Source organism: Magallana gigas, chromosome 1 (assembly GCF_963853765.1).
Source record: "Magallana gigas chromosome 1, xbMagGiga1.1, whole genome shotgun sequence".
In the NCBI taxonomy this organism is placed as follows: Eukaryota; Metazoa; Mollusca; class Bivalvia; order Ostreida; family Ostreidae; genus Magallana; species Magallana gigas.
Genome location: NC_088853.1, coordinates 2,344,668 through 2,370,373, shown reverse-complemented (window position 1 = coordinate 2,370,373; position 25,706 = coordinate 2,344,668). Strand labels below are relative to the sequence as shown.

Here is a 25,706-nt window from a genome sequence, read left to right as displayed (position 1 = left end):
CCTTACTAAGTTGTGTTTACAATGTTTACACGTCGATCAATTTGATCGTCATTGCCGACTTCATCGTCGCTTTTTCGGCAATATCATCGTTTTTTATCCGTACTAGTGGCTCAAACATGTACGACTGAATAATAAGATTCTTTTTATTTAGTTAGCATGTAAAAAAAACAACTTACATGGTGAATGAATGTCAAAATTTAAAGAAGATAATGCTAATCCTACAAGTTGTTTACAATCAGCTGTTCGAAGAAGGTCGCATGTGACGTCACTGTACCACGTGACACGCTATCTAATTAACGAGTTTTTAAACGATCGGGGCTATAATTTAAATTGATATTATGGCTAATTACCGCTTTTATACCGTTAACAAACTGTTAGGAGTAATTATTAGATACACAAGGAAGCCAAAAAATGTAAAATGTCGTATACTTTAGAAACATGCGATATGTCCTTTAATTAATAAAATAATGTATCTAATTTCTGTTTATTTTAGATAAACACTGAATCCCAATGACTGGTAGATACAGCTAACCCTGTAACAATGAGTTGTTTATATTGACAAACAATCACACAGATAAACATGTCTTACATGTATCTTATTGACTGATAATTAACACGGACTGTGTGTCTTAGTTATCTATATCTAATTAATGTGAATGATAATGACTCAGACTTACCTGTCAGAGCGTCCTGTCTGGTGATATACCTGTAGACACACACCTTCTTGTACCATGATCCGACCCAGAGACGGTGAGTGTTGACATCATAACTCAGGCCGTATGGTACACCCATCTCTTGTGATTTTGTCAGTAGATGTGACAGGAACTGACCGTCCTTGTCCAACATCTGTACTGTTTTGGTTTTACCATCACACACCAGGATGTGTGACAACGCGTCAGTACAGATTCCTTCTGGCCATAGTTCTGATCCTGATGGATGTCCTGTGTAGGAGAAACGATGTCTTCCTCCACGCTCTGTCACCACTACAGCTTCATACTCATAGTCAGACACCACGACATCCCCATTGTTGTTCTCTGTTATATAGTTAGGTGTAATATACAGTTCCCGTCCTGTGTTGTGGTACTGTATGGTTTGTGTGAGTTGTCCACTCTGGTTGTACCGGGTTACCTTGCCTATGTCTGTATCAATGTTATGCATCCCGACCAGTAGATCCCCAGTGGACGGGGACCAGTACACACTCCGTGGTTCCCATGTAGAGTCTGTTCTCTCTATAAATGTGGTGGTTGTTTTCATATCCTTTGACAGTTTGTTGATGTTATAATTCCTATCTATATAAATCAGTTCACTCTCACTGTTCACTGTGTGTAATCCTACACCACGACGTGAATCCTCCACACGATGTAGAGGGACACCTGTTGCGTCTGTCAACATGAGATTGTTTATATGATCACTGACCCAGACCCGGTCTGATGTCACACAGGAAATGTGTAAACAACCATCAACACCTGTCACTGTGAGAGATTGATGGAGCTCAGCACCAGACGTCAGTTTCAGCAGACATTGGTTTCCTACGCGTCGGTTTCCTCTCTCTGTGATTTGGATTGCACTCAGTGACTCCATCACATCCTCCTTGTTGAGTGACTCAGTCATGGAGAGCTGGCTGGTGTGGAGTGTAAGATGTATCTGGGGGAGGGCTGTCTTTGTGAAGGAGAGGAATTGTAGCGCACTGAATGTGAATGCTGGCTGTACATATCTGTGTTCATATCTCCTTAGTCTGACAATATGTCTGATCATTTTTATCTTTTGTTTTTTACATCTGTGTTTGAAATCAAAGTAACAAAACACATTGTTCAATAGATCGTATACCACATAGTCAATGAGATCCTTCAGTCTCTGGGCCTTTGTTAACATCTCTGATTGAAGGGGGGAGAATTCTGTGTGACAGGTTTTGACATCAGCTTTGATTCCTGTCAGAAGAACAGGTCTGTAAAAGAGAGCCTCACTTCTGATGGTGTGAATGGTTCCTCTGTGTTGTTGTCGCTTTGTTTTATAGGCTGTTTTAACATCAAGTTGTCTGTGAGTTTTATGTTTTCTGCAGTGGAAACAGACAGGAACTTGACAAGGTTCACAGTACTTTGTATAAACATGGCTAGGATGTCTCACACAGATCTCTTGTGTTGGGATGTAGTTGATTTTATCACGGTGTGACACAACATCATGGTCTATTGTTTGGAGATCTTTTACATGGTTCTCTTTACACTGGGGACACAGATCACATGGACACGATACACAATGGTACGCTGTGTCCCCCGGACACTTAGAACACAGATGTACTCCGTATGGGGAGCTTGCTGTGTCCATGATGTGGGGGGTCTGGGTCATAACCTGTTCAATGAAAATAAAGAGTTTTAGAATTATTATTGTTTTATAGATTCAAATTTTAAAAGAAATATATTTGGGGTTTTTAAGGAATAATATATTTTCCTACTTGGATAATTGACGGTCTATTATTCTGGTTCTGGTTATAGAGACACTCAACCAGTAGAAAAATACAATAGATTGTTGAGAGAGAAAGAGGTGCTCTCTCTCTCTTTCTCTTTTTATCCCTACATTTCTTTCTCTCTCTTGGATGTGTACATAATTGAGAAAGTGAACTATATGATTATCTAGCAAAGAAAGTCAGAGAGAGGAAAACAAATAAGATGTAGAGTACACGTCTCAATAGTTCAATTCAATTACAGGGTATTTACTGTCTCAATTTACCTAACATGTACACCTGCTATTTCTATTTCTTTCTCTTAATCTCTGTTTCTCACAATTTCAATACTAAACATGCACTCCTGCCCCCCCCTCTCTCTCTCTCTCTCTCTCTCTCTCTCTCTCTCTCTTATATTCCTCCTCTCTCTGATTTTTTTTCTAACAAATGCTTTTTCTCTGTCTCCGCAGATTTCTCTTCTAAACATGTATTTTTGCTATCTATTTCTGTCTTTAAGACAAACTCCATTAAACATTTTCATGTACTAAATATATCTTACTCTCTCTATCCCTCTCTCTCTCTGATACTTACTCTTATACATATAAACATGTGCATATTACTTATTCTCTCAGACATGTACTTACTCTCTCTCTCTCTCTCTCTCTCTCTCTCTCTCTCATTCTCTTGTGACTTACTCTTATACATGTAAACATGTGCATCTTATTCTCTCAGACATGTAGTCTCTGATTCTTTCTCACTGACTTAGTCTTGTAAACATGTGCATCTAACTATTTTTCTTAAACATGTATTCTCTCTCTCTCTCTCTCTTGTGACTTACTCCTATACATGTAAACATGTGCATCTTATTCTCTCAGACATGTAGTCTCTATCTCTCTCTCTCTCTCTCTCTCTCTCTCTCTCTCTCTCTCTTGTGACTTACTCTTATACATGTAAACATGTGCATCTTATTTTCTCAGACATGTAGTCTCTCTCTCTCTCTCTCTCTCTCTCTCTCTCTCTCTCTCTTGTGACTTACTCTTATACATGTAAACATGTGCATCTTATTCTCTCAGACATGTAGTCTCTCTCTCTCTCTCTCTCTCTCTCTCTCTCTCTTGTGACTTACTCTTATACATGTAAACATGTGCATCTTATTCTCTCAGACATGTAGTATCTCTCTCTCTCTCTCTCTCTCTCTCTCTCTCTCTCTTGTGACTTACTCTTATACATGTAAACATGTGCATCTTATTCTCTCAGACATGTAGTCTCTGTTTCTTACTCACTGACTTAGTCTTGTAAACATGTGCATCTTACTGTTTTTCTCAGACGTATTCTCTCTCTCTCTCTCTCTCTCTCTCTCTCTCTCTCTCTCTCTCTCTCTCTTCTCTGACTTACTCTGTCAAACATATGCATCATTCTATTTCTCTCAGACATGTAATCAATTTCTTTCTTTTATTATTACTTTCATTCACTATCTCATGATTTTAAAGCTAAACATGTACTTCTTATCTCTCATTTTTTCTCCAAGCCTCTGTCCCTCATAATTTCCTAATAAATGTTCTCTTGCTTTCTACCTGTTCTCTCTATCCCTCACACTTTCACTACCAAACCCCCCTCTCTCTCTCCTAACATGTAATCTTGTTTTCTATCACCCCTCTCTTCTCTCTGTTTCTCTCTCTCTCGCTCTCTCTCTCTCTCTCTCAGATGAACTCAAATAAACTTTGTATCTTACTCCCTTACTCTTGTTGTTCCATATATATCATTTAATATTTATTGCTCTGTATAACATGTCTGTTTGCTCTATCTCTCTCTCTCTCTCTCTCTCTCTGAAACTTACTCTTATACATGTAAACATGTACATCTTACTTATTCTCTCAGACATGTAGTCTCTCCCTCTCTCTCTCTCTTGACTTACTCTTATACATGTAAACATGTACATCTTACTTATTCTCTCAGACATGTAATATCTCTCACTCTCTCTCTTTTCTCTGACTTACTTACTCTCTTAAACATATGTATCTTTTCTTAGACATGTAATCTCTCTCTCTCTTTCTCTCTCATTATTACTTTCTTTAATTGCTATCAAAATACAATTCACACCTAATCCTCAAATTTGTGCAAAATGGGAACCCACCAGTGTATACATGTTAATTACTGGCTTATGTCCCATGCTTTGCTATTCCCTTAACCCTGGTTGATTTTTGACTGCCCCCCCCCCCCTAGATAAATTAGCCCTGATATTACCACAAAGGTATGTTTCTCCTCTTCTAACCATCAATAATCAAATGGGAACGTGGGCAATAGTTATATTGTCAGTTCCTGGGTAAGAAATTGATGTTGACCTCGGCCTATGGTCTCGGGCAACAGTTCTTACCCCAGGACTAACACAATGACCACGGCCCTCATACCCATTTAAAAGATGTATACTAAAATGTCTATGAATGACACACGACGACAAACGTGAGATAGCAATGGGTCTCCTGAGTGACTCAGGTGACCTAAAAATACATAGTATAGCTACATGAACATGGTGATATTACATGAATACTATACCACATATATTCTCTCTTTGACCTCTCAGTCAACAGCACAGTCAGACACAGCCTGGGAACCTGTAAAGAGACCATCAACTGTTACATTCTAGTACTTGATGATGTCCCGCACAAGTGTGAGATTTAATAATATATATATATACATTAATATGATACAATGCTTAATTTTTCAAATATTATTTATTTATTTTTTGTTGTTGTATATATTGCGTCTGATTCTTTTCTTAATTGTTTTCTTAACCTTTTCTTTAAAATTGAAATAAAAACCCAACTGCATGGCTGGATATTTACAGGAGCAGGGATGAAAAATCTAATTAAAACTAAAATGGATGATATATACATATTATATATATGCCCATCAGTTTTCCTTCCTTGATACTGTCAGTTTTACACAGTTTGATCTGAGTTTCCGGATCACCACACTGTGGTTTTCCCGATTCCGTATCACTGCTCTCTGAAACTGATAATGTCTGTATTTTAGCCTATTTTTAAAAGAGTTCGTATAAAATACAGTCAAACTTCGCTATCTCGAACTAGATGGGACTGTTTAAAACTTTGAGATATCCGAGTATTTGAAATATCAACGTACAATACTTAAAGCGGAAGGAAAGTCAAAAATGCATTCTATCTATATTAATAAAGTGTTTTAAATTATCGCACATGGTCATGCTGTTTTGAAAATAAACTACATAATTAAGCTATAATGCACGTTTGAAGTGAGAATTGTATTTACGGGAGGCTGACATGATGTAGAACTCTTTTGTATTGAAAACCAAGAAAATTAATTATTTTGACGTCCCACAATCTATTCCGGCTTGGTTTACATACATGCATACAACGTATACAATGCTCTGAATAAAACACTGGTTTAGGCCTAACAAAAAAAATAGTTTGTTTCCGCTTTCACTCTTTCATGATGAAAAAAAGGTCGGTTGGTCGGAATTTTTTTATTTTTTCAAATATGTTTTTTCCCTTTAATATTGCAGTATCCATACATGCCGGTTAGATACTAGTATGGTATAAATGGTATAAAATGAGAAATACTTTTAATATCATTCCTGACTATTAAGCTGGTCTTAAGAAAACACAAATATGATATTATATTATATAGCAGATACTTAATCTGCTGCCAACGATGAGGGCATTAATAAAATCTACAACACATGGAAACATACAGCCATTTTGAAACAAAACGTTTAAGTTACACCGATTTGAGAAGGGTAACTGCCTCAAGCATTTTTGTGACCAAAATTTTGATCATTTTTTTTTCCAAATTGGATAAAAACGAAAATAAACGATTTTCCCTCAAAAATCCTTAAAAAAAAAGTTTTGAGTCGGGGGGTAAAAGCTAGGGTCGGTCGGGAAAGCGGAAACAAACAATTTTTTTTCTTAGGCCTTATGCCTTTAGGTTACTCAAGTAATCGACTGAACAAAAATAATGTTTAGGTTCACATTTCAATCTAAAGAATATTATATGTATGCATAAATATATGATTTTTTTTTATTAAAGCACATAGTAGGCCAATTTATTTAATTTTGTATTCCTACAAATTTTCTCTATCAAATTAGAATGATGTCGATTATTTGTTTCAATGTTCAATTGTTCCGCCCCCTCCTTCTCAGTATTATATATTCAAATTATACATTAATGTATTAAATTAATTAAATTAGTTTATTAAAACATCCTACGATATTCATGATATTCACCATTCTTTTAATGATCACTATTGATGTGTATCATTTGTAGCATAGGAAAACGGTTTAGGAAAAACAAAACATTTTTTAATGAACATTCATCGCCCAGTCCCCTTTCAACCTCCCTATTTTACGCACACATGATTTATTCATATAGATGTAGAACACAATCTGTTCATTGTTTACAAATTAATGTAAAAAGTTTGCTACCAATCTTTCCTGTATTAAAATGTATGAAATTAAAAGACGCTAGTGTATGCTAACGATGCAACTGTGAACACAGGACAGATAAGGCAACACATCGTTTTGATATGCTAATGAAGGGATAATGAGTTATGACGTCATAATATACGCCTCGCCTCTGTATTACCATATATAGAACATATACCGAAAACAGCAGTTTAAGCATAAAATACGGCTGATTTAATACTTCATAAGCAAAATATAACTACGAATCACTCATGTGTGTTTTCATAAGTTTACAACAATCAGAATATACGAAGAATTTCATTAAGGCATCTGTCGTATGGGTGTGAATCTGCGTCCCAAATGCGCTCGTCAGACGATGTAAACACGTATAGCTGGTATTCCCGATGATGGCGATCTTTTGATGATTTATCAGGTATGTAGAATAGATATACAGTGTATTTGCAATATACCACATAGCTCAATAACTATTTTATTGTGATTTTATACTGTTGATGCATTTCTGATCGACTTAATGTGTTGTTTCGTTCAAAACATGAGGAGAGACTGCATTGTTTACATTTAGGCCTATACAATGTACATTGTACATGTAGCTTTATTGCCAGTCCGTTAAATTGTTGATCATTTTCACCAATCGACACGAATCAGTTCATAGTACTTGTATTGACAATATTTAGCTTTACACAGCTGTTTGTTTTTATTTCAATTTGTAAGTAAACAATACAAAGACTGTGTGAAAACAGCTGATTTGATTTTCTGAAAATCAGTACAGTGCAGGCTAAAAGATGCTGATTTCATTTCCTGGAAATTGATGAACAGCTGATCAATAACACCTTTCTACTGTGTTCAAAATTCTTCCATGACAGTTCATTTATATTTTTTACACATTCATCCAGTTGATATATTAAGATGTTTATGCACATTAATTCTTAATTATTACTAGTTTGTTTTTAGAACTCAGTATATTACTACCATAACACTGTTTGAAATCTTGTCACCTGGGTTCATACTTATGATGCTGTACTATTGGTAATAAAAACTCAAATGATAATAAACAAATGACTGCATGTCTCCATCTGATTTTCTCTAAATGAGGAATCTACATTCATGGTCATATATGGTATTGTTTGTGTAGAATGTGCATATGTAACTTTCAAATAAAATTTGAAGTGTTGGTCATTTTACCCATCCATGCATAATATATGTAGACCTTTCACAAAAATGTTCAAATTACTGTTGACATGTCCTTATATGCATGTAAATTAAATTGTATGACTTCTCATAATTATATTTTGTTATTTGCAGAGTAATTTGAAAAGCGTCACACTGATTTGAAAAAAAAGGCTGGAAGAAAATGTAAGTAAATAACATACATGTATAAGTTCAATAATTTATCATTGAAATAATGACCAATCTGATTATTCTATGAGACAATTCAATTAGAAAAAGTATTTTCAAGTATGAATGGTTTCATTTAATGTTTTAAAATGATTGATATAAACCTGTTATTTATAAATCTACAATTTTGAATATTGCTCATCAACAAATCAACAATACATGGTATGTTTTAATTCACACTGACTGCACCAGCATTATATAATATCAATCAATCAAATCAGTTGTGTGTGAGAGAGAGAGAGAGAGAGAGAGAGAGGGAGGGAGGGAGAGAGGTGCATTTTTAAGGTCAGGCCGGCTAAAATAAAGGGGTGCAATTAAACTAATATCATGCACATATCAGGGGTGAGGATGCGAATAATTTCAAATCGATCAAACTGAAAAGCTGTATTTGAATTTGTGCAAAATTAAATGCACATCTAAAGCACCCCATCTAAACATAATGAAATGTTTATTAAGATAAATAAATTCCATTGACTATCAAATTGTAGAAAATCCTCCATTTCAGTCTTTCAGCCATTTTGATAATAAGTTAAACTTACTGAAATATATATAATTTTCATTTTAGCTGGTACCTGCTTTGTCTTGAGATTTACATAAATGATGTTCTTATTGGTGATCATTTACCCGCACCCTTATCCTGGTGTCATATACATGATGAAATGATGGAAAGAAAAACCTGAACTTTAGGAGCAGGAAGACTGTGTTTTTGAAGAGAGAAGAGGACCAGAACTAAGAAGTCATACAATAAACACATTGACATCATAAAAAGAAATTGCAATTTTGAGTTTGCATGCATATGTCAGGTTAAAATGTTGTCACAGAATTTTTTTTCAGAAAGTCCCTTTATCTTCTTGAATTAATAAAACAAATGAACCAAATATAATTGTTTCTATATATAAAATTTTGTTTGAGAAGTGGAAAGGGGATGGTATGTAAATGGGCGGGAGAGAGAGTCTCTCACATAGGGGAATTCAGACTTATTTAAATTCAATATATTGATGTGAACCAAAAATGGCTTTTGATCGCCTTGTTGCAGGATTTACACACTCTCTTTCCTTTCTCGGTAATGAGAAATGAGTGTTTAGAATTTATTTTGTGAATGAATAGATATGCTAACCCTCCCCCCTCTCCTTAATCTTAATCATTCTGCATGTGTTGAATAAAAATAAAAGTCAATTCTAATGAGTGTTTAAATTACAAGTGTAACATGTGTAATACAAAGGTGAATACTGTTGATTGCTTATGGGGGATGGGAAAAGGCCTCATACATGGGCAGATCTACATGTATAGTCCCCGTGGCAAATTTTAATTTAATTCACAATTTACATAGTAAAACACCATGGTACCTGGCCCCTGGCAAACAGAATAGAGTTACCCCTTTGAACCCCCTCCCCAGAATAATATTAACAGACCCAAGCAGTGCTATAGAATATGCAGTCATTGGGCAAAGGCTGCACATAAATAATGAAAAAATACTCCATATCTTATTTTTTAATATATATTATGAGAACAATTTAGTTAGTATATTAATATCAGGGGCTTCATTTGTCTCTGTTGACATTTAATCCCTCAAATAATTGTGTACAATTAGCTCTTATATATATTTTTCTCCCATTACTAAAAAAATATTAAGAAACCAATAACTCCGCGAATGCGGTTAACCAAGAGAACTGATACACAACGGTTTTTTGTTTACATCCATGATACAACAGAGGAAATGCGGACGATTCATCGTAACCATCTTGTCTCTTTTAAAATAAATAAAACAGAAGCACTATGTTTAAATAACCATTTACATAATGTACTGTTGAAACATATCTTAACATTAATTCGGATTATGTGATAAAATGACATCGCGCCTATATCAAAAGAGTTATCGCTCAAAGAGTTACCTCCCCTTTTGGGATCACTTGTGCGTTTGAAATGTGTATTGATTTGAGAGGACTTCTAGATTGAGAAATTAAATGCAAAAATTCAAGTGCAAGACGGCTATTGATATTATTAAACTTGGTATGATTTTCTTCCCTTTTACGAGTTCTTTATAAAAACTGATGCTCATTTGTTGAGAGATGAAGGTTTACTTTGTAATTTTAATGAAAATATACAAAAATGCACTATTTTAGGAACAAGTAGCCAGTTCTTAAAGAAATATACATAACTAGTAAACTTTACAACTGAATGAGCATTGATTTCTATGATGTATGGATAATTTTGAATATGTTGCCATATTACTTACTCTTAAATTTCTTTGCCTTGCCCTTGAACTTTTTGTCTCATTTTAGCATTGACGATTTTTGTCTAAAAGACGCCCACGTGACCCTAAAAAGTCACGTGACCGACAAATTTAGACATGGTCAGGTAAAGGAGACCCATATCTTTACAATAACACCCAAAACAGTTTAGAACTATTCATTATGCAGAAATGAATAGACAAAAGCAAAACGACCTCCTTTTATGGCTGTTTAAAAGCAAAATGTTGCCTTAACTGTCCTGCGAAACGATAAGCACGTGCCTTTATCATTGTGATGTCATGAAAAAAGTTCACACATTATTGAAATGATTCGCTATTCTGCAGGTTCATATAAGGAAACATATTTGCAACTATAAATATCAAGTATCACCTTCTATGTAAATATCAAGTATCACCTTCTAAGTAAATTCCCAGTAAATATATTCACTCTTTACATTTAATCATTCGATATCATTGCAAGTGTATAATTTGATACAACTCCCACTGACTTGGATCCCCCAAAACATGTCCACCACCATACTCTCATTTTTGCTATTTTAGGCTGGTTTTAAAATATTGAAAATGAAAGTGTGTATACACGAATGACATGATTTTGAAGGTTTGTTTTCGGGTCAGCCATTTTACATAGTTGATTTTTAAAACTATCGCGTTTTATCTCACCTAAATTGTCACGGGCATGATATATGGAAGAAGTAGACTACATTGTAGAATATATAATATGACAAACCTTTTTTCACGGGGAACAATTATCTAAACGGATAGAAATCGGTCTATCGTCTGTTCGACATACGTCACAGCGATGCTTAGACGTTTCGCCACCTAGCAATTTCGACCCCAAATGGTTTCGGTCCCAGATAATGAATTTACCGGTTTTCAAAAATAGAAAAAGGCTGTTCGAATATTTAGTTTTAAATGTATTAATCGGTCAACTTAGTTTTCATTATTACTTTATTTCATCTTTATACTACTTAACGTATACATGTATGTACTCGAAGTAAACATTTTTTAAAGTAAGGGGGTGGGTGGAGGGATCTGGGGAGGGGGGGGGGGGGGGGTAAAAATTGATTTGAGACCACGGATGACTTCTAAAGCAATCCTGTATTTCTACATATTTTGCAGAAATGTTTGCCAGAACAATTCAAGTGAATTTACTGGTCAGTTTCACTGTATGTGCTTTGTTTTATTAATCCATGTTAAATTTCATTATGCGTTTGTGAAATAAAATTTTAGAATTATCTCTTGGACGGCAATCCTGCTATATGTAGCGTTCCTGTTGAGTCACGAAGAAGTGTGTTTGTTTATAACAGAATGTCTGATTCTGACTGTCACCGGAAATCGTGTTTATTTCAACAGCAAAATCGTCGCACTTGTTGAACTGAACACAAGCACATAACAACATGTCAAGGACATTCGGTACACGCACTTTTGCACAAAATAAAATAATCAATGAAAGCAAAATATATACGGTAAAAATCGAATGACATAATGGCTTTTTTTTAATGAATTACAGCTAGAAATGTTATTCGCATTATAGACACAATCAATTTAAGAAACAGCATACATTAAACATATAAATTATAACAAAGCTATTAATATACATTAAACATATAAATCATAACAAAGCTATTAATATACATTAAACATATAAATCATAACAAAGCTATTAATATACATTAAACATATATAAGCAGCAATCACCAAGATATATATATATTTCAACTTTTAACCCAAGGTGTGTTATTGTGTTTGCCCCCCACCCTCCTGCTGGAGGAAGGGGTGGGGGGGGGGGGGGGTACAGAGGCGGATCCAGCAATTTGGAAAAGGGGGGGGGGGATTCTAATTGATGAACATCATTGCGTACAAAAATCATTATTTGTCAATAAACATGGCCTTTTGAACGTTTTCCATGCCTAAATTTAAAAAACAGTTATTTCGTCAATATCTATTTCATATCTATTTTAATATCAGAGTGCACTGTATTTATTAAGCGTTTTTGGTTTAGGTAAGGAAGATTTGTATAATTTCTAGCCTTAAAAAAACAAGTCTACAGCCATGAGAACGTGCGTTCAAGTTCAGTTTATTCACTCAGACCAAATAATTAGGTACAAGAGGAACATATATATAATACATACAAATACAAATCGTCAGAGGTACAGACAAACAGGTACATTTTCATACAGGGAAAAAATATAAATAAAAAAGAACAGACTATAGAATCACTACTTATATTAGATTTTAGTATAAAGGATCATAATAGGAAAACAACTAAGAGGAGCAGACAGCATCAAAAATTTTTGAAATAAATACACATAATTTTCTTAGCGATTTACAATTGCAATTAGTCATGAGTTCAGAAAACTTAAAAAAATTTGGTCTTTTCCAATATTTTGTGTTTATGTATTTTTTCCTTATTTCTTCTAGTGCCGAACATTCTAAAATATAATGAAATTCATCTCCAATAAGACCTTTATTACACAAAAGACATAACCTCTCATTCAAAGGAATGTTATACCATCTGCCTGTCTCTACAGGAAAACGATGGTTTGATGTACGAAATTTAATGAATTTTTTTCTTAGTTTTACAGGTAAAATATCAAGATACTTCTCAAAGCCAAAATATGGTTTTAAAATTTTATACACTTGACCTCTGGAAGAACAATTTATATCATTTGACCATATTTGCATAAATTGGTCTTTTAATCTTTGGTTTACAGTAGCAGATAACCATTCTATATTGACAAAATTATGGTTCTGCCAGACATATTGTAGCCCGCACATGTTCAAAATTCTTTGAATACAATCAATCCATGGGCTTTTACAATCGCTATTAAAATGTTGTGAAAATAAATATCTGTACACTGTATATACAATTTTGTTCTCGGGGCTTATTAGCATTTTCCCCCAATATGTAATTATTCTTGTATAAACATTAATATACAACGGGTAGCGCCCTGTTTCTCCATATATCATAAAATTCGGTGTTGTGCTTCTTAAATTAAGTACTGTTTTCAAAAATTTCAGATGTACACGTTCAATAATATCTAGATTTTCAAAGCCCCAAATTTCGCAGCCGTACAATAAAACTGGTAAAACAACCTTATCAAACAAATCAAATTGACAATTTACTGGTAAATTAAAATTTTTAATTTTTCTTATAACACCATACATAGCCTTTTGAGCCTGTTCACACAAATGCTTTCTTGCTTTAATAAATGAACCAGTTCTTGACAGAACGATACCCAGGTATTTGAATTCTTTAACATTTTCAATAACTTCTCCTTTATAATAAAAAAGCTTTTTCGATGTTGGACCTTTGGAGAAAACCATTATTTTTGTTTTATTAACATTGACATTAAGTTTCCATTGAGTACAATAACTATAAAATTCGTTGAGGGCGTTTTGCGTCTGTGCTAAATAGAAAGAAACACTACGAAAGAAAAAATAATTCAGACTGATTACGACAAGCTATAATTATAAAAAGGAATTTTTTTTTTTTTTTGGGGGGGGGGGGGGTATTTTTTTTTATGTTTTTGATGTGTACATTCTGAACTATTTATCGATTTTGATTTCTATCGATTGCCTTCTTAAAGAATGGTCTAAATGATAGGATATGACAAAAAATTAAATTGGAATAGTTTATTTGCTGAATAGATGGAACATGAGTAATACAATTGTACAAGCAATATAGTCGTCCCAGGGAACTTAATTGATGTGACCTCTGTAATGGGTGCGCCACATCATTCGGCACTAGTATAGATGCGATCAAATTCAGGAACGTTTTGAAAAGTTGTGCATTTTCATAATGGTTTACATATAAACCCCTTACACGGTATTTTTGAAACATAATATCCGATTCTCGGAAACAAAACAAAAAAGGCTTTCTTTTGTGTTTCATGTGGGTATGAACGTATCTAGCATTCCAGAAAAATAACATAACCCGCATAAGCGGGTTTCATTTTCTTTGTTACTTTCTTTTTTTTTTTTTTTAGTATGAAACGAAGTAAAACTTTTTTATTATAATTACTTCAGTTAACTAAACAATACATTTGAAAGCAGTTTTAAAAGTAAAACGAATGTTTGTACTTGTACTTGAACGCCGTTTTACTCGATGGCTTGTCAGTTCAAACTGTATGTTTTCTCATGGAAGTGAACAGCGGATGCTGAAGGGGAGTACTCAAATTATCAATCTCTTCAGCTAGGCATTTTCATAACTAACCTGTTAATCTCTCTCTCTCTCTCTCTCTCTCTCTCTCTCTCTCTCTCTCTCAGTTAAATGTGTTGTCATGATAATCAGTCCCTCTACACCTATCCACCCACCAAGCATTATTCACAACCTTTCACCTCGCATGTTTTATCATTAAAACACGGCGATAAAGCTCTGCCATTCGTTCAACTGTATCTGAGATCATGAGCGTGATGAGTTTTTATACATACATGAACTCGAATAGGTTTCGAGTCACGTGATCAGGTAATATAAATAGTAGAACCATGCGATGGCGTGGCGCTCTAGGCTCTAGGCGCTCTAGGCTTGCTCGTTAGTTGTATGTGTTTTATATAAGGTAAAACGGCAGATAAAATGAAATGCAGTGATATAGGACTATCGAACGAAGAGACAGTTTCATTATTTTCCTTCCTTACTATAAAGAAAGCGATAGAAAAACAGAGTTGTTTAATCATAAAAACATAACGGGGCTTACTCAGAAACTTCCAAAAACCCCACCACGGTGAGCAGTGCTGCGCATGTGGCAGAGACCGGACCAGCATTTGAATTTAAGCACGAGGGGCGAGGTAGCTTTGCTTTACTTATTTAATAAGGTTTTTTTTTCAGGGGAAAGATACGCAACCACTGCACCTGTAGACCCGCGCATGAAAAGTATTACATGAGGAATTCTTTTAAGAGTAAAATGGAAATTAAGTGTTCAAACAGCTGTACCCTGCTGCATGTAAGTGTAGCTGTCCCTGACAATAAGTTATTTCTTGATTTGTTCTCAGTGAATAAAATATTGGTGCATTGCATCTTATGTAGAATAAAGTGCATATATTTATGGATATTTTTGAAATTATGATCGATGTACTTCAACCACGCCATCATTTAAAGATCCAGGTCAATTTCTGACTTTGAGTTTTGGAGGACCTTTATCCTGCCAGCGCCTACTAAGACACATCCTTCCCTTCCTATAGTAAGCCACCATGGAAACAAAGATATGATAGTTGATTTTTCTAAAATTATGGTTAAGTATGCCCCCCCATGCGCTAATCTAGAGGGGGTCAGGGGTACGGACCCCCCTCCAACCCTTGCAAAATTCAAATTTCTTTAAATTACCTAAAGAAATTGCCAGAAATATGTATCAACTCCCCCCCCCCGGCAAACTCAAATATACGTCGGACCCCCCCCCCCCTCCCGGGGATTTTTTTTGGATCTGCACATGCCCCCCTCCGCTTTCAGAAACAATGCTAAGTAATATATCCTAGAGTTCCTTGGTGTATCTGATCATCATTTCTTTGTATATTCTTGTAAATTATTCACGAAAAGGTCTTTATATATACTTCAAACTGTGTTAGAAGGGAGATAACTCAGATTATCAACCTCTTCAAATAGGCACAAACAACACAGAGATAATTATTACAAAAACAAAAACTTACAATTTGCGCAACAATAGTGATGTGATACGGTTTAAACAAATGTTAATACTCGATTTTATACAAGCATTTTTTTTTATTTACCAACAATTAAGGATTCATTTTAGAAAAAATCCAGAGATTTTGCAAATTTCATCATTTTCAAAATAGTTCAGAGAGGATATATATATATATATATATATATATATATATATATATATATATATATATATATATATATATATATATATATATATATATATATACATTCTACTGTGTTTTTCCATTAAATTCTGTGATCTTCAAAGGCCTCTAAATGCAACAAGTAGTCAAAGGTCAAATTGACGAGTTTTTGTTATGACGTCACAAACGTTAAACGCTGTAAACTGCAACGTCACAAGCGAAAATCAAAGTTCACGCTTGTGGCTGTTACTGTGGCTCTTCCATTAATATTAACTTACCCTTAGGATAAGATAGGAATTTTAAGGTATGAATTGCATTTGCAGACAAGGCAAGAAGTTAAAAAAATGTAAATATAAGCATTAAATCATGATTTTTTGAAGTATACACTCTCATAACTGCAGCGGTGTGTGCATACAAATTTTCATAACGCGCTAACGCGCGTTACTCAATTTGTATGCACACACCGCTGCAGTTATGAGAGTGTATACTTCAAAAAATCATGATTCAATGCTATAATATATATACCCATTTCTGAGAAGTTATAGCCAAAAACAGGCACGTAGCATCGTTTTTGAAAGTGGGGGGGGGGGGGGCAGCCTCAACCAAAAATTCTTGAAAAGCAAAAAAAAAAGGAAAAAATAAAAAGGCTTCTTTCCAAAATCCTGAAAATCCTAAACCGTGGGGGGGGGGGAGTTGTGGGGGGGGGGGTTGTTGGGGGATGGGGTGTGTGGAGGGGGGTGGGGTATACTTTTAACGAAGTAGTAAACTTTAAGTGTAGTGGTAGTATACCTTTAACTTCAGTTTCATTACTTTATTTCCTTACTTTCAATTCACATTTTTACATGATCCCATAAAAGTGGGGAGGGGGGAGGGGTAGGGGGCAACTCCAACCTTATTCAATTTTTTTAAATTTAAATTTAAGAAAAAGATTTGCTGCACAAAAAAAGGGGGGGGGCAGCCCCCCCCCCCCCCCCGATGCTACGTGCCTGAACAACTAGCAAGTAAACATATACTTTTTCTTATTTATATGTATTGTTAGAATGTATATCTTAATCTAAAACTGGGTTATCCATGATTGAGCTCAATTAGTGCCAACTATAGGACTACCTTAAGAGAATTAACAAGCCGCAGAATTAAACTATCGTCCCTATTGTCTTCCCACAAATGTTTATTTAAAAATAAAATTTGGTGTTATGACTATTTATAATTTGGGACTATAATTTTGGTTTTTGATAACATTTTCAGAGTTGATTTTTTTTACAGATGTCTCTTTATTATGCAATATAAATACGACATACAAATGTCCTTTTTTGGTGTTACCTGGGTAAATTAGTCTTTTCAAAAAAACCGCAAAGGTGCTTCCGCTTATAAAAACATTGCCCTGACACGCTAATGGAACTCCATTGTATATATGTAATTGATTTACTTTGAGCTGTTACTGACCAATGTTTAATCACATCGATGCCCAAGTGATTATGTAATAATATTTAGTTCCTTTTGTTAGTTTGTCTTTTTTTTTGTTAAGAAGGCCGCAAGGCCTGAGGTCAAGCACAGGTGTACCTATTATCTCAATTATCGTGACTATCCTTTTAAGGTCATGTGATTGCTCATTTTAAATAATCTTCTTTATTAGGAAATTTTTTACAACTTTGTTTCGGTAAATCAACCAATCCTAAATTCTGATTGGCTAAAATCCTGGAATCCAAAGACGCAGGTTTGTCGGTGGAAATGCGCCCAAGCTTGGTCACTTCCATCGACGCCATCCTAAATAAAACATCTGATAACAATTATTATACTTATATCTCCTTTCTTTGGATTTCCAGGTATGTAAATTTAAGTTTTCATTTATTTGCAATTAGATATAAAGTCACCTTGATAAAGGATAGTGTATTTTTTATTTTGTACATAATCCTGTTTTTATTATCTTCTCAATTTGAGCTTTTAGTAAAGTCTTTAAAAGTTAAATTAAAGTCATCATCTATTAGGTAACGTGCAACATGACCTCATTTAGTGTACAGTACTTTATAGATTATAGATTGTATGTTTTAATATTTTTGTTGTATATCATATTTAGCTACAGTCTCCAGTCATATTTTTATATCACATTTATTTTTATGCATATCATAAGAAAAGTAGATTTTGAATTTGGCGCTTTTATTTATTCCCGCGCTCTTTTATGAAAAGAGGTAAAAAGGTTGTTTGTTTATAATACATGTCTAACGGGATCATAAGTGTTAGGATGTTCGCATTAAAATTGTAAGTTAAACACTTTATTGATTGCGTCAAAAAATTGTTAAATCCCTTATTTCAGAGTAAGATTTATTAACCTCTTCGAGCTAAACGAGTAAATATTAAAGGAAAGTGGTTAGATAGCGAGATGTTTGTAGTTCGAATTGTCTCTATTGAATTATTGAATAGGCACTGTGAGACTGTCAGCTATTATATAACTTTTTAGTTTAGTTGAGTTAGTTCATAGTTTGTGTGATAAAAAGTAACAATTAGACGGGTTACCGTTTTATGAATTTAAGATGATTTTCACTTATTATAGTTCACTATGATCATGTAATTTTAATTAATATGCAGAGGGATTTTTGATAATTATTGTTTTACCCTCTGTACAGTCACCAGATTTTATTAAGTATCATTATACGTAAATTTATTACATTGAATACTATTTTGTAACTGGTGACTGTGTGTTTATAAAGATATTTAGCACTTCCATCGACGCCATCCTAAATAAAACATCTGATAACAATTATTATACTTATATCTCCTTTCTTTGGATTTCCAGCCACCGTAGAGGACGAGCCATATTTGGAAAGCTCCCACGAGTAGAGCTGTTAATTGATCCAACAAGGATAATATCCCTCAAAGCGAGTTATTTCCCCTTTTATAACGAAAATAATAATAACACGGGAAAACACCCAAAGTAACAACGTGTTACTATACTTATAGAAAATCGACGCCTTGATATTTGTACTCAGAAGTTTCTGTAAATTTCTGTAAAGTTTCTCTAAATTTTTAACTTTTTTTTTTATCTCTGTTTATTCTTTTAGACTTTGCGAAATACTTGACAGGCTTTCACTGATTTAGAACTTTTCGGTTTTCAGTCCACAAATTCACGACCATTAATCAATTTCTGATCACATGCAACACAGAACAACAGGAGCATGTGTATCAATTGTTTAAATGGAAGTCCAGGTCGCCGTAAACACTTTAATTAGCCGCTACCGACACATTTAGGACCAGACGATGTTAAATAAAGACAATGAAATGCTTTCTTTTGTTATTTATTAGGGGCTATATAAAGTAAGTGATCATTACAGAAAAAAACGGATTTCCTGAAATTTTTGAACAAAGCAAAAACAGTAATTGGTAATAAAGAGACCTCATAACTGTTCTAAGAACAATTCTGCTAATAGTTTATTATCACATTTCGTCTTTATAAAAAAAACAAAAGAACAATATTTCCGGAATATTTGTAACTGATTCTTCATTTCTGTTATTAACCTATAATAAGTGAAACAATTCCATAAGATAATACCACATTACCGGCATACATTATCACACTTTCGATACGTGTATGTCTTTAATTTAAACAGTTACACAAGATAATACCACATTACCGGCATATATTGACACCCTTACTATGTATTTTACCAATATACATCGTATTCTACATTTACTTAACACCCCCCACCCCACCCCCGCTTTTTAAACAGGAGGAGGAAAACGCACACAACAGTTTCGTGAAAATATGATTTCATTTTGTAATGTGACGTTTGATTAAACATCCGTATAAAAATTACACGTGTACCTTATATACTGGGTTCTTATTAACTGGAAGCACTGGCTAATTTTTATTTATTTGCTTATATTTTAATTGACTGTGTAATCCTCGCTATATTTCTCTGAAGCTATGGACGCTGATTATTTACCTTCACTGCAATTGCGAACTGTCCATTGAACTATCAGGGTCAAGGTTAGGGTTAGGCTGATGGGCCCCGGATTGTACAATATCTGAAAGAATGGACAGTTTTTAGCTTATAACCATTACTTAGATAAACAATAAACTTCTTGGTTTTTGCATTGGTCCTTTTGTTCACATTGCATTATGAAATGCATGCTCAATTATTCAGTCAGACAAAGTTATCTGTACAAATCAAAGTAAATTCAGGCGCTCAATCAAATGTATATAGTATATTTGTATATTATAAGATTTCAAAGTGACATATAGGTACAATAAGCCAGGTGTAATTCGATAATGTATAATATTGTATTGTTGTACTATACTTATGACATACACGTGTCACTATAATAAAATACACTGTACTTACTTACTTACTTACTTACTTACTTACTTACTTACTTACTGCTCAATGGTGAGCATAGTTCGATCCCGCCCACTGGTCATTTTTGTACAAACAACGGCAGAGGGCGGTGTGATTCTGCAGGATTAAACTGTTAATACATGGATATATGAATGTCCGTTTTCATTTAAATTTCTTTTCCGATCATCCAAATTTATACAAAAGGACGACGTTAATCAATCGAATTTATGTTGTTTTTTGTTTGTCAATTCGTGCAATAGGTTATTTTGATTTTGTCTTGGATACTCTGTGTAGTTTGTATGTGGAAGATGGTAAATTTCCGTGAGGTTGGAGGAACTACCAGTAGTGTTGTGTTACTGTGAGTTTGTGTTCATCCCAATTATCTGCAGCAGTCCAGTATGTTGGCTATAGTCGTCTAATAAGTAGAAAAACTGACGACGCAACAATGTTTTAATTAGATGTATTTATTAGGAATGTAATTGATATCCCTTACATATATCTAACCAACCGTAGACAGAGAACAAAGACGCCAATGTTCTTCTTTAGAATACACATACTATCGTAAGAATCGTCACGTGCCAATGTTGGTTAAACTTTATAACCGTTACATTTAATTATTGAGTCACAATACAGAGGACCACTAACATCAATGTGTGCAATGAGTAGAATCAAACAAATCTAAGTCTACGATCTCTCTGACAATGACATTTAACAATGACTGACCGACACGGACGATAGTGAGACGGTAACAAATTAAAAATGTCTTTGTAACAAGATGTTTAAACACCCTCCGAACGACACGACCGATTGTGTGATAGTAACAAGAGCTGTCTTTGTAACAAGCTGTTTTTGCGATTTTGTGACGAAGAGCTTGGCTTTTAAATCAATAGATAAGGATTATATTACAATTCAGGTATAAACCTGTTCAAAAACAGACCTCATTGACTTTATTTTATTAGTTGTCGCAACAATATAAATTATTCAACGTGATTTGTGTTTAATAACATTAATTGAAATTCAAAAATTATAACTCCAATGCACCGTAATTTGTTCTTTGCATACAAGAGTGCAGCGTGAATTTATTATTTTTTTTTATCAATAGCGGGGAATACGGACTGTATATTACCTTCAAGAGGGACTGTAGATTACCAGTCAAAAGGGGTTGCTCGTTACCGGCGAATAGATGATGTACATTACCGGCCAATAGAGACTATACATTACCGGCCAATAGTAATATACATTACCGGCCAATAGGGGCTGTACATTACCAGTCAATAGGGACTATACATTACCGGCCAATAGTAATATACATTACCGGCCAATAGGGACTATACATTACCGGCCAATAGTAATATACATTACCGGCCAATAGATGATGTACATTACCGGCCAATAGTAATATACATTACCGGCGAATAGATGATGTACATTACCGGTCAATAGAGACTGTACATTACCAGTCAATAGGGACTGTACATTACCAGTCAATAAGGGCTGTACATTACCAGTCAATAGGGACTATACATTACCGGCCAATAGTAATATACATTACCGGCCAATAGAGACTGTATATTACCTTCAAGAGGTACTGTACATAACCAGCCAAAAGAGACTATACATTACCGGCCAATAGTAATATACATTACCGGCCAATAGGGACTGTACATTACCAGTCAATAGGGACTATACATTACCGGCCAATAGTAATATACATTACCGGCCAATAGTAATATACATTACCGGCCAATAGGGACTGTACATTACCGGCCAATAGTAATATACATTACCGGCCAATAGTAATATACATTACCGGCCAATAGTAATATACATTACCGGCCAATAGGGACTATACATTACCGGCCAATAGGGGCTGTACATTACCAGTCAATAGGGACTGTACATTACCGGCCAATAGTAATATACATTACCGGCCAATAGGGACTGTACATTACCAGTCAATAGGGGCTGTACATTACCAGCCAATAGGGACTGTACATTACCGGCCAATAGTAATATACATTACCGGCCAATAGGGACTGTACATTACCAGTCAATAGGGACTATACATTACCAGTCAATAGGGACTATACATTACCAGTTAATAGGCACATTTTTATTTGTTGTGCATTTAAATGTAGAGAAGAAGTTAAAAAAAAAACCTATAAAAAGCAGTTAAATCTTTGGTATAAATGTATCTTAAAGAACACAAAGAACTATTCTTGTCACAAGTGAAACGGTCGTAATTTTGTTTTAAACTGATTTAATCATGTAGGATGTAAGATGTATTGTTCCATAGGCAACATGTTAACATATAGGGAATCACTACTCTACAGTCCGGACTGAATTGTTGTAGACTTAGGAAACATGATTACATATAGGGATTCACTACTCTACAGTAAGTATTGAATTGTTGTAGACATAGGGAACATGTTTACATATAGTGAAACACTACTCTACAGTAGGAACTGAATTGTTGTAGACTTAGGGAACATGACTACATATAGAGGATCACTTCTCTACAGTATGTACTGAATTGTTGTAGACATAGGGAACATGTTTACATACAGGAAATCACTACTCTACAGTACGTACTGAATTGTTGTAGACTTAGGGAACATGTTTACATATAGGGAATGTTGACTCTACAGTAAGTACTGAATTGTTGTAGACACAGGGAACATGTTTACATGTAGGGAAACACTACTCTACAGTAAGTACTGAATTGTTGTAGACATAGGGAAGATGTTTACATATAGGGAATCACTGCTCTACAGTACGTACTGAATTGCTGTAGACTTAGGGAACATGTTTACATATAGGGAATGTTGACTCTACAGTACGTACTGAATTGTTGTAGACACAGGGAACATGTTTACATGTAGGGAAACACTACTCTACAGTAAGTACTGAATTGTTGTAGACATAGGGAAGATGTTTACATATAGGGAATCACTGCTCTACAGTACGTACTGAATTGCTGTAGACTTAGGGAACATGTTTACATATAGGGAATGTTGACTCTACAGTACGTACTGAATTGTTGTAGACACAGGGTGTTTACATGTAGGGAAACACTACTCTACAGTAAGTACTGAATTGTTGTAACACAGGGAACATGTTTACATATAGGGAATCACTACTCTACAGTGCGTACTGAATTGTTGTAGACATAGGGAACATGTTTACATGCAGGGAATCACTACTCTACAGTGCGTACTGAAGTGTTGTAGACATTGGGAACATGATTACATATAGGGATTCACTACTCTACAGTAAGTATTGAATTGTTGTAGACATAGGGAACATGTTAACATATAGGGAATCACTACTCTACAGTATGTACTGAATTGTTGTAGACATAGGGGACATGTTTACATATAGGGAAACACTACTCTACAGTACGTACTGAATTATTGTAGACTTAGGGAACATGTTTACATATAGGGAATCACTACTCTACAGTGCGTACTGAAGTAATGTAGACATAGGGAACATGATTACATATAGGGATTCACTACTCTACAGTGCGTACTGAAGTGTTGTAGACATAGGGAACATGATTACATATAGGGATTCACTACTCTACAGTAAGTATTGAATTGTTGTAGACATAGGGAACATGTTTACATATAGAGAAACACTACTCTACAGTATGAACTGAATTGTTGTAGACTTAGGGAACATGTTTATACATAGGGAAACACTACTCTACAGTACGTACTGAATTGTTGTAGACAAAGGGAACATGTTTACATATAGGGAATCACTACTCCACACTACGAATTAAAGTGTTGTAGACATAGGGAACTGTTTACATATAGGGAATCACTACTCTACAGTAAGTACTGAATTGTTGTAGACATAGGGAACATGTTTACATATAGGGAATCACTACTCTAAAGTACGTACTGAATTGCTGTAAACATAGGGGACATGTTTACATATATGGAATCACTACCCTACAGTACGTTCTGAATTGCTGTAAACATAGGGGACATGTTAACAAATAGGGAATCACTACTCTACATTAAGTACTGAATTGTTGTAGACTTAGAGAACATGTTTACATATAGGGAATCACTACTCTACAGTACGTACTGAATTGTTGTTGACATAGGGAACATGTTTAAATGCAGGGAATCACTACTCTACAGTAAGTACTGAATTGTTATAGACATAGGTAACATGTTTACATATAGGGAATCACTACTCTACAGTACGTACTGAATTGCTGTAAACATAGGGGACATGTTTACATATAGGGAATCACTACTCTACAGTACAATCTGAATTGTTGTAGACATAGGGAACATGTTTACATATAGGGAATCACTACTCTACAGTACGTACTGAATTGCTGTAAACATAGGGGACATGTTTACATATAGGGAATCACTACTCTACAGTACAATCTGAATTGTTGTAGACTGTTTCAACTGAGTAGGAAATATACACTCTCACTGATTGCCTAGATTATTATCTGTAGTATTATAGAATTTTTTTACAAAATAAGAAAAACTGTACATGTCTTACCTTTAGAACAGCGTTCTTAAAATAATTCCTATCGCTTGATATCAGGTACTAAAATATATATAACTGTCTTAAAAGGTATGACTATATAAGGTGTTGTTACTTAACAAAGCCAAGAACATAATGTTATTGTCTTCAATATGCCTCATACATATATTGCGAGCCGTTTTATTCAGAGCGAACCTTCATTGTTCTGTAGGGATTTAAAGAGTCTAAAAGAGTATATAATGACTGGTGATTTAAAGGTAAATCAACAATACACGTACCACGGCCATTGATAGATTGATGCTGATATGTAATATGACAACAATTATCCCCCACACACATATATCTATTTATCAGCAGATGTTCTGCATTGAGATGGGTCCTTAGACTTATCGGGAATTCAAAAAAAATCAAGCGTTGAATATCGCAAACAAAAAACAAAACCTAAACGTAGGGGACATGTTTACGAACGGTTATTGTTTTGTATAAGATTTAAACCCTTTAAAAGAGTATATAAT

The 25,706-nt window shown here is 34.6% G+C and overlaps 1 protein-coding gene and 2 long non-coding RNA genes across 5 annotated transcripts in view; 1 reads left to right on the top strand and 2 right to left on the bottom strand.

Annotated features, from left to right (window-relative positions):
* Positions 1–25,706, bottom strand: part of LOC117687750 (uncharacterized) — a 232,769-nt gene that overhangs the window by 4,373 nt on the left and 202,690 nt on the right. The window contains exons 6-7 of one of the 3 annotated variants that reach the window (XM_066076346.1): positions 4,991–5,049; positions 678–2,346 (exon numbers count right to left, since the gene is read on the bottom strand). The exons of the other annotated variants lie outside the window; for them this stretch is intronic. Coding sequence (XP_065932418.1) covers positions 678–2,343 — 1,666 coding nt within the window. The 5' untranslated portion in view covers positions 2,344–2,346; positions 4,991–5,049. The remainder of the gene's footprint in view (positions 1–677; positions 2,347–4,990; positions 5,050–25,706) is intronic. 3 annotated transcript variants of the gene reach the window in all.
* Positions 5,094–25,536, bottom strand: LOC136273005 (uncharacterized). The gene is made up of 3 exons (XR_010711126.1): positions 25,207–25,536; positions 20,281–20,362; positions 5,094–5,449 (listed from the first exon to the last, which is right to left on the bottom strand). It is a non-coding gene; the product is annotated as an uncharacterized lncRNA (long non-coding RNA).
* LOC136274235 (uncharacterized) lies at positions 6,999–9,823 on the top strand. Its single transcript, XR_010712532.1, has 3 exons — positions 6,999–7,306; positions 8,197–8,247; positions 8,855–9,823. It is a non-coding gene; the product is annotated as an uncharacterized lncRNA (long non-coding RNA).